Source organism: Phragmites australis, chromosome 4 (assembly GCF_958298935.1).
Source record: "Phragmites australis chromosome 4, lpPhrAust1.1, whole genome shotgun sequence".
NCBI lineage: Eukaryota > Viridiplantae > Streptophyta > Magnoliopsida > Poales > Poaceae > Phragmites > Phragmites australis.
This window is the reverse complement of record NC_084924.1, coordinates 25,409,794-25,430,021: the sequence shown is the minus strand read 5'-3', so window position 1 is coordinate 25,430,021 and position 20,228 is coordinate 25,409,794. Positions and strand designations below refer to the sequence as shown.

Genomic DNA, 20,228 nt, shown 5'->3' with positions numbered 1-20,228 from the left:
CTTCCCTTACGAGAAGAGGATGAAAACACAAAGTTTTAATTTCTATTTAAACGTCAATGAGAGATGGCAGAAGAACCATATCCAGAGGCTTCAAAAGAACAATGACTGGGAAGTCTCCCATAAAGAGAAAGAGTGAGTAGTCCATGAATACTTCGCCGAAATGATGAGCATACCTCCTGCCAGAACCTGAGACTTCAACTGGGGCACACTGAACATCCCCTACTTAGACTTATCCACCCTTGTCGAACCGTTCTCGGAACAAGAAATATTGCATGCCATCTCCCAAATGCCAAAGGACAAAGCCTTGGGCCAGACGGCTTCACTGGGACATTTTTCAAAAACTGTTGGAATATAATCAAGTACAAGGTTGTAGCAACAATTAATTCCTTCCAAATCCTAAGATGCTCTGACCTCAACCTCCTCAACTCAGCCAACACCGTGCCCATCCCCCAAAAAGGAAGGGGTCGACAAAATAACAGACTATAGGCCGATTAGTATGATTCATGCGATTTCTAAAATTATCTCCAAAATTTTAGCCATACATCTCATGCCCTTCATGAATACCTTGATTTCCTTGAGCCAAAGCACTTCCATTAAAGGAAGAAGCATCTACAACAATTTCCTATATGTTTGCAGCCTGGCTAGGCAATTCCATAGAAACAAAACGCCGACACTCCTGTTGAAGCTGGACATATCAAAGACATATGATTCATCTAGTTGGGATTACCTCCTCTCACTAATGCAATACCGTGGCTCCCCAACAAGATGGTTGGACTGGATAGCGACTCTCCTTGTGACATCAACATCAAAGGTTCTACTAACGGCATCCCATCGACATCAATCACTCATGGTTGTGGATTACGGTAAGGCGATCATCTCTCACCCCTCCTCTTCATCCTCGTGATAGACCTACTACAGCGCTTGCTCTCCCAAGCAACCGAGGCGGGACTTCTCAGCAGACTCAGTGGAAGGATAGCATGGATGAGGGTCTCCATGTACATAGATGATACGGCGGTTTTCACTAAACCAACTAAGGAAGACATCAACAACCTCACACAGATCCTCCAGTTGTTTGGAAATGTTACAGGGCTTAAAACTAACCTATAGAGGACCCTTATGGAGGCTATCAGATGTGACCATGTTGAACTCTAGGAGGTACTAGCAGACCTACCAGTGACATGAATAGGCTTCCCTATGAAATATCTAGGCCTTCCCCTAGCGATTAGAAGGTTACATCAAGAGGATTTATAGCCTTTGGCCGACAAGGCGACTGGCCGACTATCAACCTGGAACAAGAAGTACCTCTCTCGAGGGGGTCAAGCAAGACAAGTCAAAACCTATCCTCCCAACCGATTTACTATTTGATAGCTTTGAAAGTGTCGAACGAAGTCTTCCAGAACTTGGACAAAATTACGAAGTGGTTCCTTTGAGAGGGGAACAATGAACTCACTAGTATGTAGGACGATAGATCAGGGTGGGGGGGGGGGCTTGGAATCCTAAATCTAGAAAAGTTCGCCAGAGTATTGTGGTTGGGATGGCTCTATCATAAGTGGAAATATGAGGATAAAACTTGGGTAGGAACTGAAGTACCATGTGACAAAACCGACAGACTCCTCTTCGCATCCTCCATTGCAATAACCATTAGGGATGGCAATAAGGCAGCTTTCTGGCATTCTATCTGGCTGCAGGCTAGGAGATCAAAGAATGTGACACCCAATATCTTCCAGATCTCGAGAGTCAAGAGAAGAACGGTCAACGAAGTTCGTACGCCTTTGGTAGGTTATCCAAGATGCGACCCTGTAGCCAAACACATCGGACCATATTGTGTGGAAGCTAACACCACAAGGAGAGTACACGACCATGTCCGCATACCGGGCACAGTTCTTTGACTCCCAAGCACTGCAATCAAGGGACTGTTCTGGTAATCATGGGCTCTTCCAAAATGCAAATTCTTCGCTACTTGGCCCTACAAAACCGAATTTGGACTTCGTATAGACTAGCGGCACGGGGTGGAAGCATAGCCCTTATTATCCTTTATGCCATCAAGTACCAAAAATAGCATACCACCTCATATATGATTGTAGGTACACCAAGCAAGTGTGGACCCTTGTTGCTGACTGGATTGCTCAACCAAGAATTCATCCTACATCTTGGCAACCGAGTGAGACAGTACATGATTGGTGGGCCTCCATGGCATCGACCAATGGGGTCCAAAAGAAGGTGATACAGATGGTTCTCATTCTCGTCTCTTGGGAAATTTGGCAGGAAGGGAATGCCTGGGTTTTCAAACATCGAGAAATATCATCCACCATGCTGTTTAACAATATCAAAGAGGAGGAGAGAATCTGGGCCAAGGGGGTGAGGCGCCTAGCACAAGTTTTAGGGGGAGAGTATCATATTTTTTTTACCTATACTCCTTCATGCAGTCTCGAGGACTGCATGTTTAGTGAAAAAACTCTTCTTTATCAATGAAACAGACACAATCTCATGCCAATTTTTTCTAAAAAAATTGTTCAAGTTTGAAGAGATAATTTGAGGCTCAACTGCTTTCTGTGTTCTAAATATGTCGCTACGCATCCTCTAACGTTGTCATGTTGGCACAAGTATATATTATCATACTGGTAACACTAGTATTGTTTAATTATCCAAATAAGTATAGATATTTCTAGTATTTTTTGTTAATTATTGATATGATGTCATCCGGTAATCCTAATTTGGCATTTCCACTAATTTTCTAAAGCTAATGTGTTTTCATGCATAGATTAGATTATCTGGTTTTGGTTTTGATGTTCTTGAACTGCATCCTTTCTAAAGCTGATATGTTTTCATACATATTAGAAGTTGTCTTGGATTTCAAATCTACATTAGAAGATCATGATGCCATTTTGGAATCTATGAATAATTCCATATTTGCTTTGGTTTCCAATTGCCCATGGATAATCCTTCTAGAAGACCTATGCGCCAAGTCAGTTCGAGTCCTTTTCGATTTGGGAATGCTTCTCCACCTTCCATATTGTTTGTGGGTGCCTTCCTTGTGTGCCAAGATTCCTATTTTCTTTCGTTAATTGATATCCAATAAATGGCATTGTCCTCCAGTGATTCATCCTTCCATAAATATGTTTTTGGTAATTTCCCGATGAAATAAACCAAAGGTTCTGGTAGTCTTGGACATCAAGAAGTCTTCGGGCTAAAGTGGGCTAAAGTGGGCCTATCGGGGATGGCAAGTCTCTAGATCTTCTGTGCTCTTGGGCTTTTCTCCATATGAGTCATTTTGTCATCTTTTTGTTGTCTTCTACGCCAAAACTACAACACACTAAAATGGCATTGTATGTGCAATTTGTAAAGGTTAGCAGTAATAATCCATAAATATGATATCAATCAAGATCATATATTGAGATAATTTGATGCTAAAATGTGTCCATAACTTGTGCCAACATCCCCCTTTGCATCGTCCTCCTCTTCTTCATCATCCCCCTTTGCATCGTCCTCCTCTTCTTCATCATCCCCCTTTGCATCGTCCTCCTCTTCATCGCTCTACCTTCTACATTGTCCTTCTCTTCATCATCTCCTCCTCTCCATCGCCCTCCCCTTCTACATCGTCATGCTCTTCCTCTGGCTCATCGTCCTCCTCTTCTGCATCATATTCATCGTCATCATCGAGGTCCCCATCATCACAATATTCTTGCATAGTTGGCTCCTCATTCTCGTCATCATCCTTGATGGCAGTTGTGGACTCTTCATTGTCAATGGAGGTCCAGGAGAAGGGGGAGTCTTGTGGGCCTGGCAGCGGTGGCTCCGACGCTAGTGCGGCCATTGCTTCACGGTAAGAGGTGAGGTTTAGTTGGTTGTGTGAAGCAGTGAAAAAAATGATCTTGTGTATGATGAAGAGTTTTGGTACAGTTGGGAAGCCAGAGGGTCACGACGCTTCAAGCAACACATCAATTACTTTCGCAAAAAGTGTAGTTATTATGAATAATTATGAGTGGGAAATATTTGGAGTGTTCTGAAGCACGTATCACAGTCGGGTTTTATCTATAAACCGATTGTGATGCTCTAGGTATTATCGTAGTTAGTTTGTGGCTGGAACCTATGACAATAAATAACATATCACATTTGGTTTCAGCTCAGAACTGGTTGGAATAAGATCCAGATAGTTCTAGGTTGGAACTGACTATGATATGTCATTAAAAATCGACTAGGACATTGTGGCAAATCCATGGAGCAATGAACCGACTGTGATAATCCTTAACATAGTCAATTTTTCAAAATCAATTATGATCATGGTATTTGAACCTACTATGTTTAAGGTTTTTGTAGTAGTGTGCTACCCAAACCCATGCCCATGAGCTAATTCCAAAACACATGCTCTCACCTATTACCCATGGGTAAGAAATTTCACCCATGCCTGCCGCCTGTGGGCACCACGTATCCACGGGCACACCCGTATATCCTGCTAAAATGTAAACATAGAGTGGACATAGCAGAACTACATTGAGCATATAATATAAATCACCAATTAAAAATGCATCACACGTATAACCAAAATGCATCCTAGATAATTAACAAGCCCTCACATATAGTTCATGTTGGAATTTTGCGGGTTTTCCCTTTCAAATTTTAATTTGAAATGTGGGAAAATTTGGATTTGAATGAATTCCAAAAGAACAAAGAAAAGAAAAGGGAAAAAAGGATAAGTATGGGGTTTCGGTTGTGGGTCGCTTTAAGGCCAGTCGGGCCAAGCAGCCCACAAGACCGATCGGCTCTCCCTACCTTATCCGCTCGTGGCTTCCAAAAGAAGGAGGCGTCGATGCCACATGCCCTCCCTCCACCCTAACCAGTTGATGTTGGGTCATGGGCAAGTCAGTTTGGTGGGGCGACGGTGCGTTGCTTGCCCTCAAGGGCTATATCTGGGCCCTCCTCTCCTTTTTGGGTGAGAGACGAATGAGTTCCTCTTTTTCCCATCTATTTTCTCCACCTCTCCTGACCTTCGGTGATTTGGTTTGCTCCTCAGCGTGATAGCCTCCGATGTGGTGGTGCTCGTGACGCTGTCGGTCTTACCTTCATGGTTGGACCCTATCATGCTGCGCACCTTCGCCGTGATCAGCTGCTCAAGTCGCCTTGCCGATGGTGGTGTTCATGCTCCTATGCTCATCATCGGCTGCTGCTATTGCCCCATGGTCTGTGTTGTCATGCCTTTATGCGCGATTTGCAGGTGGTGGTGGTGCGGCATGCGCATAGTTCGACGACTCCTTTGTTCAGGTCATTCATGGTCCTGGCCGATGGTTCTTGGTGCTTGCCGTCCTGTGCATTGCGTCGGGGTGCGGCTTTGTGTGTGGTGCTAGCTTTGTGCTTCCGCCGCAAGCTGTGCAGCTCACTGCACCTTTTGCGATTGCACGCTTGGTGTGACTTAGGCTCTACCCATGTTGCGCTGGGTGTTCTAGTGTTCGATTGCTTCCTCCCTGGCCCGATGTTGGAGCTTATGTATTGTTGCTGATGCTGCTCCTCAAGTGTTGATAGCAGTGTGCCCCTACTATCACCATGTTGGCATTGTATCTCCGGAAATACTCAACCCTTGACCTCGGCATAAATGCCGTGTCTCTATTTTCTGAGATAGTGCTTTCGCATGCCTTGCCTTCACCTTCTTCATTGGAAAGTAAGCTCTCATTGTTTTTAATTTAAGCATGCAATTTGCTATATCATGTGCATGTTAATATTGTGTGCTAATATTAGGAGAAATTGCATGCTTTGTCGGTGGGTTTATATGCTCAATGATGATAACGGGCTAAGTGAGGTTAGTGTGACAGCGTAGAACAAATTCTAGATTATAATTGTGTTAATTACTATTTATAGTCTTGGTATACATGTTGGCATGTTGAGCAATTGATCATGTTAAATTTAGTTCAGTTATATTGATTTCAATATATTTGGTGCTTGGTAGGTTGATTGCTTAGTAGACAAGACATTAAACTGGTTCATCACAATCTGGGACTTGTTTTGAGACTGTCACACTAGTCAGTTATCTCAGTATAGTATTGGATGGGCGTTAAATCGGTAACCCGCACTGAGAACCCACTAATTTACTTAACACTTGATGATATGTTTCATTTGTTATTTTGCCATATTATGCTTTGCACTATTTGATATGCTAATGAATATGAGTAGCATTGTTCATGCTTTACATTATGATAAAATGCTCTTGTTCAAGTTTGCTATTTTATATCATGGCAGTTTAGCTATGTGCACTATGTTTAAATTTGGAATCAATGTAATTGGAAAGTTGCTAAATAAATGTTTTCACACATACAATATTATGTCATGTAGTCCACATATACAAACATATAGTTCAACAATTGTTAGGTACTTGAAGCGGGCATGGCTAAGACTTTTTCATGCCCATGTCTGTCTGCCCATCTAGCTTAGAATCAAACCTACGTCCAAACCTGTAGGTAATAATACAACTCAAACTCACATCCATTAGAGTTTTTACCTACCAAAATATAGGTAATCCATATTCATTGCCATCCCTGCTTGAGCCAACCGGCCAATGCATATTTTCTATTTAGGTAATTAGGCCCAAGGAACAAGGGGAAGGGATGAGTGGGATTCTAGCTGTTGGCTCAAGCCGCAAGCAAAGAAAGGTGCACGGCAAGCCCAGGAAGCATGCAAGCACGCAACATCGTATCTTAAACAAGAAAATGAGAGAAACATCGTAGCGGTGGGGATTGGGATGGCAATTTGCCTTGTCCGTTGGGTTTTAGACCTGATGGGGCAGGGTCGGGTGGAAAAATAGACCTATGGGAGCATCAGGTCGAGGCCCCGACTCGAATCGAGTTCGGGGCCAGGGCTGTGTTTATCCTCAGGTGCCCCCACGGGCCGTGAAATGTGCCGACAACCTAGGTGCCCAGGCAGCTCAGTCTATGTGCACGTGCACGCACTGACAACCTGATGCCATTGCGCATGTGTCGCCTGGCCACCCTTGTCACGCACGCACTGCCCGCAATCGCCGTGCCCCGGTCGCCCACCGTCGTCGCGCCCCGGCCACCTACCATCACCGCGCCTGTCTCCCATCCACTCTGCTTCGCCCGCACCCTCTGTCGCTGCCCTCGGCCCTCTCGCTCCAGCTCTCGGCTCCCCACTAGGGCCGGGAGCCGTTTTGCACCCAGTATCCATTTCAGGGTTAGGTCAGGTTTAAAGAATCGGGTTTTAGGTCGAGTGTGTTCTAGCAAAACCTGATGAGGGCAGGCCCGTTGCCACCCTTAGGTGGGGACTCGTTCGCTGACTTCGCTCTCTGCCCCTCTACGACCAGGGCACACTGCCACTCGCCGGTTGGCTCATTCCAATGCAGTAGCCAGTAAGTACTCTCTCTGGTCCAAAATGAATTTTATTTTAGACGTCGACACGGTCCCTAAATATAACTTTGACTACTATTTTTTGTTTTAATATATTAATAGAATATATCAGAACTATATTATTATGGAAGTATTTTTTAAGACAAATCTACCCGTATTATTTTCAAATATTCAAACTCAATACATAAAAAATAATTTGTAGCTAAAGTTTGAAGCAATTAACTACATGTAATCCAAAACGATACTTATTTTAGACTGAAGGGAATAATAATGTAGCACAGTGATGCAGCCCCAGCTCCAAATTGATGCCAAGCATCGGTAAGCACATTACAGATGCTATTAATTTTAGGGTTTCCAAATTTCTAGTTCACCTTGTCTTTCTTCGTAACATTGCTGCTATTCTCCATGTTAAAAATCATAACAATCTGACGACTCGCAACGATTTTCCGCAGGCTTATCGGACTAGTTCTAGAGTTTATGACCTTTCCTTGGAATCCCAAATCTGTGACTTTGGTAAGTAAATTTATAAGTAATAATCGTGATTTGGAGGTTTCATGCATGAACATTTAGTCAGGTTTCAATTATTTTGCAGCTACAGTTAGGGAAAGATTTTATAAGAGAAAAGCAATGGCATCAGACACAAATGTAGGGAGTTCAAGCGGAAATGCATCTGGGCATGCAGCGAGAGCAAAAAATAATTCTTGAGTGCCACGACTAATTGATTTGAATGAGCTGCCTAGGAGGATCCAGCAAAAAAAAAAGAAAGACAAATCTATAAGGTTTGACTTCGTCAACTACTGCCCGAGCCTGATTTTCCTCCTTTAGGCGTAAAATAAAATATGTAGGCTCCCTTAATAATTCAAACAGTTTATTTTTCCTCCCTGAGCGATTTTAACAATGATTTTCAATGATGTATCAGTGGTTTTACTGTGCAAGACTTGGACATGACTTGGCAATCATCAACAAAGAAAAGCAAGAAAATTGTGGGACCCATATGCCATCCTCTCATCCTAAGCACAACCTCAGCAGGAGTCTGCCAGCACCAAACCAATGACGACAAGCTCCGACGGAGGCCCCTCGCTTAGCCTCTCCGACGCGCGTGCGCAGGCATGGTGGCACGATTCACCAGTGACAAATCCGGTTGCAGTTCGGTTGGTGAAGAGAAGGGGACGTGGCGTAGACGACGCACGTGGACGGCCACGCCGGCGTCGAGCCCAAGAGGATCCAACACGCACGAAAGAGTGAGGAGGGTGCAGCTAAGCTCATCATGTGCTTGGTTCAGACAGAGGAGCAGTGACACGACAACGCGTCGGTAAGGTGGTGGAGATGTTGCCAGAGTTGGGCAAGAAAACGACGTGAGCTCGAATTCGCTAGCGAATCGACGGGGTTTGCGCCGGATTATCTCAAGGATGTCCCTAGCCTTTCCCACTCGTGCAACTAGAGAACCCACTCGAGCTGTCGCATCACCTCGCCTTTCCTACTGACACCCATGCCCTGCCATCCCAAGCTCCTGGCTGCGTCATGCCGCCCTGCCAAAAAATATCCACCATGGGCGAGATATTTCTGAGCTCTCCACCGCCTCTCTCCGCCTACAAATAGCCGGAGAGCCCCTCCATTTGCCTCACCACCGACCTATAGCTCCACTGCTCTCCTTGCCTCCCATCTCCATTCCTCCCCTCCTCTCCCTTGGCTCCTGTGAAGGATCAAGCCGCCACCACCATGGATCTCCCGCCACTGACCACCCTTGACCAAGCTAAGCCCTAAGTAAGCACCATCACTCTCTCTCTTATCCTCCGCCTGCTTTCTCTCTCTCTTCCTTTCCATGGCCACAGCGACGCAGCACCGAAGCTCCATGTCCGCCACCACCTTTCTTCGTCGTCAACCATCTCCGGTCCCCTTTGGATCTATCCGACACCATGGATGAGTTCCCCATGCTGCGCCGCACCACTCCGGAGCATGTTGTCAAGCACCCCATTGGTCGAGTGGGGATGGGAATAGAGAAAGCCAATGGAGGAAGAAGAAGAGGGTGAAGCTAACATGCAGGTCCCATCTAACTTTGATAGGTGAGTCTATATGTTTTTTTCATTTTATCTGTTTATTTGTTGAGTGGTTCCATATATTGTTTATGCCATCATCCACATAGTAAAACCAATGACACACCAGTGCCACCTCAGAGCAAAACCATCTTTGGATGGGATAAGGAGGAAAAAGAAATGGTTTGAATTATTGAGTGAACCTATATATCTGATTTTACGGTTGAGGAAGGAAAGTTGAACTCGGACAATAGTTGAGGAGTTAAAATAGACTTTTTCCAATCTATAATTGAATAACCACCCGCGTCACATGCCCGGAGTTAAAGGCCCCCATGTCACGTGCCGTGACTCGCTCACGGTCACGGCCTCGTGGCGCCAGCCCAACAAATCTGTGAGGCCTTAAGCCCAATAGGAGGCCCAAAGGCGAGGTCCTAATTAAGAGCAAGAGACTTGTTTGCTTAAACGATAGAAAAGAAAATAATGGTACTGTATTGATACTTACTTTAGGCTGGGTTGAACCAACACCAACTTATAGCCAGCATCCTAATTTCTTCCACCTTTGGTGGCTTTGCTATAAAGGAAAGGCGTGCATAGCAAGGTCTGGAGAAAAGAAATGGAATGAGCACCAACCGATTGCTATTTGCTACCGCCAGCAAGAATTAATAAACTGATTTTCGTGCATTGCACACAACACGTGGCTGCTCTAATTTTAGCGCAATTTTCATTTCCATTGTATTGTTAACGGGAGCCAGAAGAAAAAAATGCGGTAGCCATCCACGTCTGGCTTCCCCAATGATTGAAACTGTAAAGGAAGGAACTAACATCCTGTTTATTTGGGCTTCTACAACCTGTTGTTTTTTTATAAGGCTGCTACGGGTAGAAGCTAGCAAAATATTTCTGGCTTCTGTGGTTTTTTAAGTAGTAAAGGTTGTTTTTTCTTTGAAGAAATTACAGCTAGAAGCCAGCAAAAACAGTCTATTTGTTTGAGTTTCTGTTGGGTTTTGTGAAAGATGACAAAGCATAAAGTACGTACATGTAGAGGATCTGGATACGAGAAAAACAGAATCGCTGGTGAAGAACTGGTAACAAAAGGCGTAGATGGCAAATATCCCATCTTTTTTCTTTTGAATGGGCGAATATCGATCTTAACATTATTTCATTAGAAGAAGAAGAAAGAAAACCGTAGTATATAAGAGGCATTTCACAGAAATGGATGGCGAGTAGTAATTAGAAATATTATCCTTACCTGCCCGATGAAATTATATTTCCAGAAAGCAATACGCTACCCTGTCTGTTTGTTCTCCTTCTTGCTCTGTACCTCAATAAAATTTTGGCCGGCCAGCAAAAAAGAATTAACGTACTGTGCTGTGATCCTGTAACATAAAAAAACTCTACGTACATACGTTAGTAGCTCTCCAACACAGAATGGTGGAGAGAGAGAAAGAAAATCAAGATGGATGGATGGATAGCTGATGTGTGAATGATCAAACATCACAACCGGCGGAACAGCATCTTCTCACCTTACACATTTAAAGATCCCAAGTGAAGTGTTCGTCCGTCGCTGTCAGATAGTAAGATACAGTACGTTGCAATGGCCAATCCTCCTCTAGAGAGGAAGGGAATCGAGATCCCCGGCGTCACTTTCTTCCCCTCCCCCCTCACCAACCGCAGTTGCTTCAGTGGAGAGCAAATGAGCAAGGCCACCAGGGAAGATACTCAGAGAGCATCGCGGCATCGATCAGAGGAGGTAGGGCAGAGACATCACCCCCTCCGCCCTTCATGCTATTTCAAATCGAGTCCTCGTTACGCAACTCAACCAACCGACGTCGGCGAGGCCAGCTGATCGAGGCGGCCGGCTGTGGTGTGACGTGCCATCTCGTCTGATGACATCCTCTTCCTCCTCCTCTTCTTGGCCAATGCCTTTAATTGCCTGCCTCTTCCTCGAGGAGCTAGCTTGTGCTAGCAGAGTGTGTGTGTGTGTGTGTGTGTTCTCGCACGCATAGGCCAGAGCAAGGATGGGGCTCCGCAACACCTCCGTGATTCTGGCTCTGGTTCTTACAGTCACCTTCTCAGTTGCAGGTTGATCGGTGCCTCTCTTTTAGTGTAAAAATTTCCTCTTCTTTGACGCTGATCTCATGTCTAATGAAATGGTTTTGCAGTTGCCTATGATCCCCTGGACCCGAACGGCAACATTACCATCAAGTGGGATGTCATCTCCTGGACGCCCGACGGATACGTGGCGATGGTTACGATGAGCAACTACCAGATGTACCGCCACATCATGGCGCCCGGGTGGACGGTGGGGTGGTCGTGGGCGAAGAAGGAGGTGATCTGGTCCATCGTGGGCGCCCAGGCGACGGAACAGGGCGACTGCTCAAAGTTCAAGGGCGGCATCCCGCACTGCTGCAAGCACACGCCCGCCGTCGTCGACCTCCTCCCCGGCGTCCCCTACAACCAGCAGATCGCCAACTGCTGCAAGGCCGGCGTCGTCTCCGCCTACGGCCAGGACCCCACCGGCTCGGTCTCCGCGTTCCAGGTCTCCGTCGGCCTCGCCGGCACCACCAACAAGACCGTCAAGCTGCCCAAGAACTTCACCCTCATGGGGCCCGGGCCCGGGTACACCTGCGGCCCCGCCAGGATCGTCCCCTCCACCGTCTACTTCACGCCCGACCACCGCCGTAAGACGCAGGCGCTTATGACGTGGACCGTCACCTGCACCTACTCCCAGCAGCTGGCATCCAAGTACCCGTCCTGCTGCGTCTCCTTCTCCTCCTTCTACAATAGCACCATCGTGCCGTGCGCCAAGTGCGCCTGCGGCTGCGGCCACGGCGGCCACGCCCCCGGCGGCTGCATCATGGGGGACTCGAAGCGGGCGCTGTCGGCGGGGGTGAACACGCCGCGCAAGGACGGCGCGGCGCTGCTGCAGTGCACGACCCACATGTGCCCCATCCGCGTGCACTGGCACGTCAAGCTCAACTACAAGGACTACTGGCGCGCCAAGATCGCCATCACCAACTTCAACTACCGCATGAACTACACGCAGTGGACGCTCGTCGCGCAGCACCCCAACCTCGACAACGTCACAGAGGTCTTCAGCTTCCAGTACAAGCCCCTCCTCCCCTACGGCAGAATCAGTGAGTGCTTCCTTCATTTTGCCGCTGGTCTGCAATTGATCGAATCGCACCGTGCGTCGCTGAAGTTGATCATGCATGCCAATATACTTTTTTTTTTCAGATGACACGGGCATGTTCTACGGGCAAAAGTTCTACAACGACCTGCTCATGGAGGCCGGGCCCTTCGGCAACGTGCAGTCGGAGGTGCTCATGCGGAAGGATGCCAACTCCTTCACCTTCAGCCAGGGATGGGCGTTCCCGCGCAAGATCTACTTCAACGGCGACGAGTGCAAGATGCCACCGCCGGACTCCTACCCCTACCTGCCCAACTCCGCCCCTGTCGCCACGCCGCGTTCCCAGATGATCGCCTCTGCGTTCCTGCTGGTGCTGCTCCTGGTGGCATGATCGACGATGGCATTTCTTTCTTTCCCTTCTTGTTTCCCATCCCATGGCCAAGGAGCAGAGTAGGCAGGAGCATTTTGATTGTCAAGGTCAACTGGGTTAGGAGCCCTGGAGACTGAATTGTTTACTCAGACTCAGAGGACATCACAATCAGACTGGAAGAGATCTTGGCACTTTTTGGGTTTCCAATTACTATGAAACCAGCCAGACATAGAGCACAATTTTTTCTGTGATTTTCTTTCTGTATACATAATGCAGATATTATGTTCTAATGATATGAATCAACTTACTGAAGATTGGCATGCTTTTCTGACAGAAAAATATGTTAAATGCTCAGTCAGATCAAAATATTTCTCTTGGGAGATGGTGTTGGTTGGGGCTGCCTTAATCAATCTTCAGATCTAGAATATACAAAATGTGAATCTACAACCTGCTTGCAGGATCACAACCAAATTAAAGCAGGCCAGAATCAGCCTTTCATGCAAGACTACAACCTAAACTTGCCAGAAACTCAGGATGTATCAACAGCCCGATGCGAGATGCGATCACTAGTTTTGGCAGTTGCCTAAAGATTAGCTAATCCTTCAATAGCCACTACATGTGAAGCCACAAGAACAACAATGTTGTCCAAATGGCAACGGGCTGAACAAGGGGTGATGCCTTCAGCACAGGAGAAGAGTTAGGTAGCCATGGGTACACATCTGGTGGAGGCATGACGCAGTTGTCACCATTGAAGTATATCCGCCTTGGAAAGGCCCAGCCTTTGTCGAAAGTGAACGTAGACGGGTCCTTCCGGAACAGAAGCTCGGATTGCACATTTCCATTTGGCCCAGCCACCATAAGCAGGTCGTTGTAGTACTTGATACCCCAGAGCATCCCAGTATCATCTGCAGCAAAATACTAGTCATTAGCTAAAACATTATATATTTGAATTGTCAAACAAGGTCATAGGGTGCAACAAATACTAACTTATTACTCCATAGGTGTTCAAAGACTTGTAGTTGAAGCTGAAAATAGTAGTGACTTTGTCGAAATTTGGATGTTCGACGACTATGTTCCACTGCGAGTAGTTCATCCGGTAATTCCAATTAGTAACCGTGATCTTCACCCTCCAGTATTCCCTGTAGTTGAGCTTAACATGCCAATGCACTCTTATTGGGCACATATGGGGTGTGCATTGTACTAGAGGAGCCAAGCTGCTCTTGCCAGGTTCATTCACAACAGAAGCCAAATAAGGTGAATTGCCCCTATAAATGTAATGGATGCATACAAAAAGGTTAAAGAAAGTGCAAAATGTGTCTGGTGTTTAAGAGACTATGAAGTGATAGTACTTACTCCACACAGCTCCCTGGTCTGGTTATGTTGTTCTGGCAGCCACATGAACATTTTGGGCAGTTAACTATCGTGTCATTGTAAAACGATGAGAGTGAAACACAACATGTTGGAGCTCTCTGAGCAACAAATTGTGAATAAGTACAAGTCACGTTCCACGTCACTACAAAGAAGAAATCAGGTGTTCACTGTTCAACGACCAAACCACATGCTAGCACACCGATTGATATGCCCAAGACATTGTGTTCAACATGAGAATTTTTTTCACCTAAAACAAGAGTAGATTGGAACAACTTACCATGAGCTTGAGTTGTTCTCCTCCCGTCAAGAGAAATGAACCTAGTAGGAGGCTTCACCTCATTAGCGACTCCACAAGTATATCCTGGCCCTGGGGCCTTCAGAGTGATGTTTAGTGGCGCTTTCACTGTATAGTTGGTAGTTCCAGAACGGCCAACGCTGACCTGAAATGATGCTACTGCATTAACTGGATATTGAACCCATGAGCTAAGCACTCCTCCTTTGCAACAATTTGCAATCTGCATGTTGTAAGGTGTCCCAGGAAGCAAGTCAACAATGGTCGGATCCTTCTTGCAGCAGTGTGGTATATTGCCTTTGAATTGGGAGCAATCGCCTTGCTCTGTGGCCTGCCCACCAATCATTGTCCAGATGATCTCCTTCTTTGCCCACACCCACCCAAGATGCCACCCAGGCGCTTGGATATGTCGGTATTTCTGGTAATTGTATATGGAAACAACAGCCTGCAAAGATTAGATTTTACAGGACATCAACAACACAAAAGACCTTCTGTATCAGTTGCCCAAATATGTAATGGGGCATTGATGAAAAAAAATGTTACAGGTTATAACAAGGTGATGTGAAAAACTTCTGCCCCACTTAATAGGATGCAATAGTTTTACTGGACTTAAGAGTTATGTGCACAAAAGATAAAATGTTAGAAGTTACAACAAAGTGGTTTTGTGCAAAATATATGCCTTGCCTACAGTGAATATGCAATTAGAACATTTGCAGGCATTTGGTGAAATTAAAGATTAATAGGATGCAATAGCTTTACTTGAAACAAGGATTATGTGCAAACAGCAAGCTGTTTGCTGCTCAGCGAATGTCAGACAGAACACGAATGAACAATTTTTGTGTGGTATATTGCCTTTGAATTAAGAGGGAATCAATTTCTGAGCCAATTGGTCGTCTAATCCTTAGGTACTCTACTGCTGCCCAAGAATTATGACATATTAAGAATGATAGAAAGAGTCATAGGGTTAATACAAGTGAAAAAATATAACAATATACTGTGACAATGATGTAGCCTTAACATTAAAGAGGTAGAGAAGAGAAATGATCATGTTAGACATTAGATTGCTCGACGCCCGTCCAGCTCTTGCTGCCCATCCGGCTCCCATGCATGCGCCCGTCCGGCTCCCCTGCATGGCCCGTCCAGCTCCTGGCTGTCCGGCTCCCATGCTGGCTGTCCAGCTCCTGACTCTCCGGCTTCTTGCCGTTTGTATTAGCACACACACTGCCCTTGTACTGCCTATATATATGCCTCATATGTGTATGAAAATTCACTCAAGTAATACAACAATACACAATTACGTGTGATTAGCTTAGCTTTCATGGTATGACGATCCGTGTTCGCATCCTGCGACCACGCGCTTCCACTTCAGCCCTAGCCACCGTCTCACCTCTGTCGTTCCATGGCCGACAATGACGCCACCCACGTCGCCGCCGCTCGTGAACGCGAGGCAGCCAACGCCCGCGAACGCGAGGCCACCGCAGCACGCGAACGTGAGGCCGCCGCAGCCCGCAACCGTGACGAGGCCGATGCTCGCGCCCACGAGGAGGCTGCCGCCCATGATGATGATGTCCCGGGCGCTGGTCCTCCACCAAGCCGCCGCCATCGCCAATCTTCATGCCCAGGCGATCGCCGTCCAGAACATACGCGCACTGGTGCCCGTTGTCCTCGACCTCGGCTCACCGAACTACAACAAGTGGCGCGGCCGGTTCCTCATCACGTTGGGCAAGTACTCACTGACCGCCCACGTCCTCTCTGACATCGCCTGTCATGACTCCGCGGATTGGTGCCGCATGGATTGTGTCATCCTCGAATGGTTGTACGACACCACACCTGAACTCTGTGAGATCGTCATGGACCACGACGTCACCGCGCGTGACGTCTGGCAAGCGCTCGAGGGGCAATTCATCGGCAACCGAGAGACACGCGCACTGCATCTCGACGCCGAGTTCCATGCCTTCGTTCAGGTTGACCTCACCATCTCGGACTACTGTCGCCGCCTCAAGAGCATGGCTGACGCCCTCGGCGAACCCGTCCTTGATCGAACTCTCGTCCTCGTCTTCTTACGCGGTCTGAACGAGAAGTTCGAGTACATGGCAGCGCTCCTCAAGCGGCAACGGCCGTTCCCGACGTTCCTCGAGGTGCGCTCTAATCTCCTTCTTGAGGAGCTCGAGATGATGTCGCGCCCCACCCAGCCGTCGACTGCCCTCCTCGTCAACACCTCTTTCGGTGCCAAGGGGGGTGCCCAGTCTTCCAGCGGCCAGATCGTCGCCTCGGGCGGTCGCTCCACAGCACCCACCGCCACGACGCAGGGCAACAGTGGCTCCTCCAGCGGGTCAAGCAGCGCCAATCGTCATCGGCGTTGCAACAACGGGGGCGACCATGGCAACGGCGACAGAAAATCCGGCAACGAGGGCGCTCCATCTGGGTGGCCATCCTTCTATAATCCGTGGACGGACACTATCCAAATGTGGCCCGGACCATAGTAGGGCACCGGCGCTCGCCCCCAGGGAACCAACGCGCAGCAGCCGCGCCTCGGCGGTGTGCCGCATGCTATGGTGGCCTACCCGCCTGTGCACCCATGCTGCTTCCCATGCAGTCTCAACCTGCGCTCGCAACTCCCAACTAGCCTCCCATGTCCGGGCTCAAGCCCTGGGACTAAAACACATTGGCAAACGCGTTCAACACTGTGACGCTGACGCAACCGCCAACCACAGACTGGCACATGGACTCCGGAGCCTCCTCGCACATGACTTTCAACGTCGGTAACCTGTCATCCTCCTTCCCACCTCGGTCCTTTACTCCTTCATCTATCGTTGTCGGTAATGGGTCTTTGCTGCCCGTCACCTTCACTGGCTCTACTAATCTTTATGGTCATCTTCGCTTTAATAATGTTCTTGTCGCTCCTAACAACATTAAGAATCTTATTTCTGTTCGTCAGTTCACTACTGACAATAATTGCTATGTTGAGTTTGACCCCTTTGACCTTTCTGTGAAGGATCCCAGGTCTCAGAACGTGATCGTCAGGTGCAATAGCTCAAGTCCCCTCTATCCTTTGCACCTGCCGCAGTCCGTCGTCCCGACATGTGCTTTTGTTGCTGGTGTCCCTGCTGCCCTTTGGCATCGTCGTCTTGGCCACCCCGGTCACAACACACTCTCCAGTCTTGCGTCCATCTCCGTTATCTCGTGTAAATAAAACTGCTGGTGATTCTTTTGGTCAAGCTTGCCAACTTGGTCGTCATGTACGCCTACCTTTTGCCACATCTCAGTCTAGAGCTCAAACCATTTTTGTTTTAGTGCATTGTGATCTTTGGACTTCTCCTGTCCTCATTGTGTCGGGCTACAAATACTATCTTGTTATACTTGATGATTACTCGCATTTCCTTTGGACTTTTCCTTTACATCTCAAGTCCGACACTTTCAGCACTATTTCTAATTTTTTCTCTTATGTGGCATAGCAATTCAGCAAAACCATCAACAATGGTCGCGAGTTTGACAACAAGTCCACTCGCTCTTTCTTCCTTACACATGGTGTTCACCTTCGAATGTCATGTCCGTACACCTCTCAACAGAATAGTAAGGCTAAGCGCATTATTCGTACCATCAATAACATTATGCGCTCACTCTTATTTCAAGCATCGTTCCCTCCCTCCTTTTGGGTTGAGGCTCTCCACACCACCACCCTCCTCCTCAACCGGCTTCCCACCAAGACGCTTGATTCTTCCGCCGTTTTCACTCTTATTTCTTATATAAGTTGTATGATCAGACTTTTGTCACAGTGACATATGCAAAACAGGCCTTAATAGTATCAAGTAACGGTCTACTTACAACATAGCCATCTGGAGTCCACTGCATGATATCCCATTTGATTGTGATATTCCCATTTGGATCAAGAGGATCATATGCTTCTGCAGAAAAATTAAAGCAGAAAGCCAGGCAAAATTTAGAACTTCCATACCAAGCTATGATATTATTCTCTTGAATTTCTCAAAAAGTAACTACAACCCTATTGTGACGTCTTTTGATATTCTAAACTAAGTAAAACGCACCTGAGATAACATACTACCTAAATCTGATACATGCTACAGTGACTGCAATTCAAATATAAGAAATTACACATTCATCCGTTAGTCATACAAAAATATTAAGGACATTCTGCAATTTGCGTGCATCAAGTTATAATAGAAATATCTGTAGCTAGACTGATTTGTACAATAGAAAAGGTGAAAACTGGTACAATAAGGATTAAAAAAATTACAAGTTACTAGATCAAACTAAACAGATCAATAACAACACTACCTTATGGGCTTCAAAAGGAAAAAATAGGACATCTTTAACTTTTGCAGAGTGTATTTATGGCGATCACCAAACTTGTCCTTTTCGTCGATTAAATTTGGAAAATGCAACCTTTAGGAACAAACTGTTAAGTTTGTGTGACACAACTTCGTTCGTATGAAAAAAACCATACGAAAAATATTTCTTATGATGCTTCCAATAATAAAGAACTCTTAAAGACATAGGCGAGAGGACATCAGTGTAGTATTTCTCCTAAATTAGCCAGGATTCAGAGGACATAAGGAAAGGCCCCTCCTGCATCAAACTACCTTTCTGAAGTTGCAGTGCTCAGATCAAAGGATACCACTGTTTGCATAACTAATTTCTGCTTGAGTGCCCAAAAAGGATGAAAGTGTTAGCATCTTTTCAAGAGATGGTGATTTTGGTGCCCTGGCAGGATTTATGTTTAGATAGGCTCATAATGGAACAGTAAATGTAACTCTATTGTGGTCTTGCGGCCACATTTTTTACATAGTTGCAAAAAAATCAAAATCAAAATCAAAACTTGGCGGTGTTAACTTCAGATTCCTATTCCTCATTTGTAAAATGCGTACTAGCCCAAATGAGAAACTATTCGCATTTCGAAGGAAACTCTGGATGGAAGCAAGGAAAAACAAAGTTTTCTCCATGAACCATAATACCATAAACAATCATTTTACCTAGAATCAATAAAAAGCAAGAAATAAAAATTGAAAATTTCAACAAGAAAACAACAGTAATTGCGTCCCCAAAACAACCAGAATAAAAAATCACCATATTTTGCTAGGATTGAAGCGCCAGGCGAAGCACTGACCTGCCAAAGGCGCCAGAGAAGAGAAGCCGGCGAGCAATACAATGGCGGCGCCCAGGTGCAGGAGCTGTAGGAGGAGCAATCTCGCCATGGCTCACAGAGTGCTCAACGAACCTTTTCCTGCCTTCCTCTCCTCCCCCCTTCCCACCGTTTCCCTCGCATTTATTTCCTTTTCCTCTTCTAGTGATAGTAGACTAGCTTAAATAAACAGATAGTTTGTAAAATCAAATTTTAATAATTTGACATTCAGATTCTAAAAATCTAATAATTCATCTCTCACCCAATTATCGCAAATTGTAAAGTGCAAAAAATCAAATACTTATAGAACTTCAATAAATAAACATAACACCTAAAATACCCATCAAACTTTCATAAATAAACATAACATTTAAAATAACTAACAATATTATAGACTTTTAACATTTAAATGTAGCAATCCAATCCCTAAAATTTAAATTATCAAACCGTTATCAGTTTGTAACCCACATCAAAGGGCGCCTAGGAAAGCGTGTCAGACTTTTCAACTTTTGCATTGTGCGAGAAACAGAGACCAGGGCGCCTAGG

General features: G+C 46.1%; 2 protein-coding genes across 2 annotated transcripts; one reads left to right on the top strand and one right to left on the bottom strand.

Moving 5' to 3' along the window:
- The first annotated feature begins 11,287 nt into the window (after positions 1–11,287).
- Positions 11,288–13,191, top strand: LOC133915937 (COBRA-like protein 5). The gene is made up of 3 exons (XM_062359347.1): positions 11,288–11,461; positions 11,542–12,516; positions 12,617–13,191. The coding sequence occupies exons 1-3, from the start codon at positions 11,398–11,400 to the stop codon at positions 12,898–12,900; spliced, it is 1,323 nt and encodes a 440-aa protein (XP_062215331.1). The 5' UTR covers positions 11,288–11,397; the 3' UTR covers positions 12,901–13,191.
- A 70-nt stretch (positions 13,192–13,261) lies between these two features.
- Positions 13,262–19,829, bottom strand: LOC133915936 (COBRA-like protein 1). The gene is made up of 6 exons (XM_062359346.1): positions 19,668–19,829; positions 18,368–18,447; positions 14,528–14,987; positions 14,233–14,392; positions 13,867–14,144; positions 13,262–13,784 (listed from the first exon to the last, which is right to left on the bottom strand). Exons 1-6 carry the CDS (start codon positions 19,753–19,755, stop codon positions 13,492–13,494), a joined length of 1,359 nt encoding a protein of 452 aa, XP_062215330.1. The 5' UTR covers positions 19,756–19,829; the 3' UTR covers positions 13,262–13,491.
- Between the last annotated feature and the right edge of the window lie 399 nt (positions 19,830–20,228).

Bases quoted from the DNA above. Each gene is read 5' to 3' on its own strand.
- LOC133915937 (XM_062359347.1), top strand. From the start codon at position 11,398: ATGGGGCTCCGCAACACCTCCGTGATTCTGGCTCTGGTTCTTACAGTC. The intron at 11,462-11,541 runs GTTGATCGGTGC...ATGGTTTTGCAG, and splicing joins AGTCACCTTCTCAGTTGCAG to TTGCCTATGATCCCCTGGAC. The intron at 12,517-12,616 runs GTGAGTGCTTCC...TTTTTTTTTCAG, and splicing joins CCTCCCCTACGGCAGAATCA to ATGACACGGGCATGTTCTAC.
- LOC133915936 (XM_062359346.1), bottom strand. From the start codon at position 19,755: ATGGCGAGATTGCTCCTCCTACAGCTCCTGCACCTGGGCGCCGCCATT. The intron at 14,393-14,527 runs GTAAGTTGTTCC...TCTTCTTTGTAG, and splicing joins GAGAACAACTCAAGCTCATG to TGACGTGGAACGTGACTTGT. The intron at 13,785-13,866 runs GTTAGTATTTGT...ATTTTGCTGCAG, and splicing joins GAACACCTATGGAGTAATAA to ATGATACTGGGATGCTCTGG.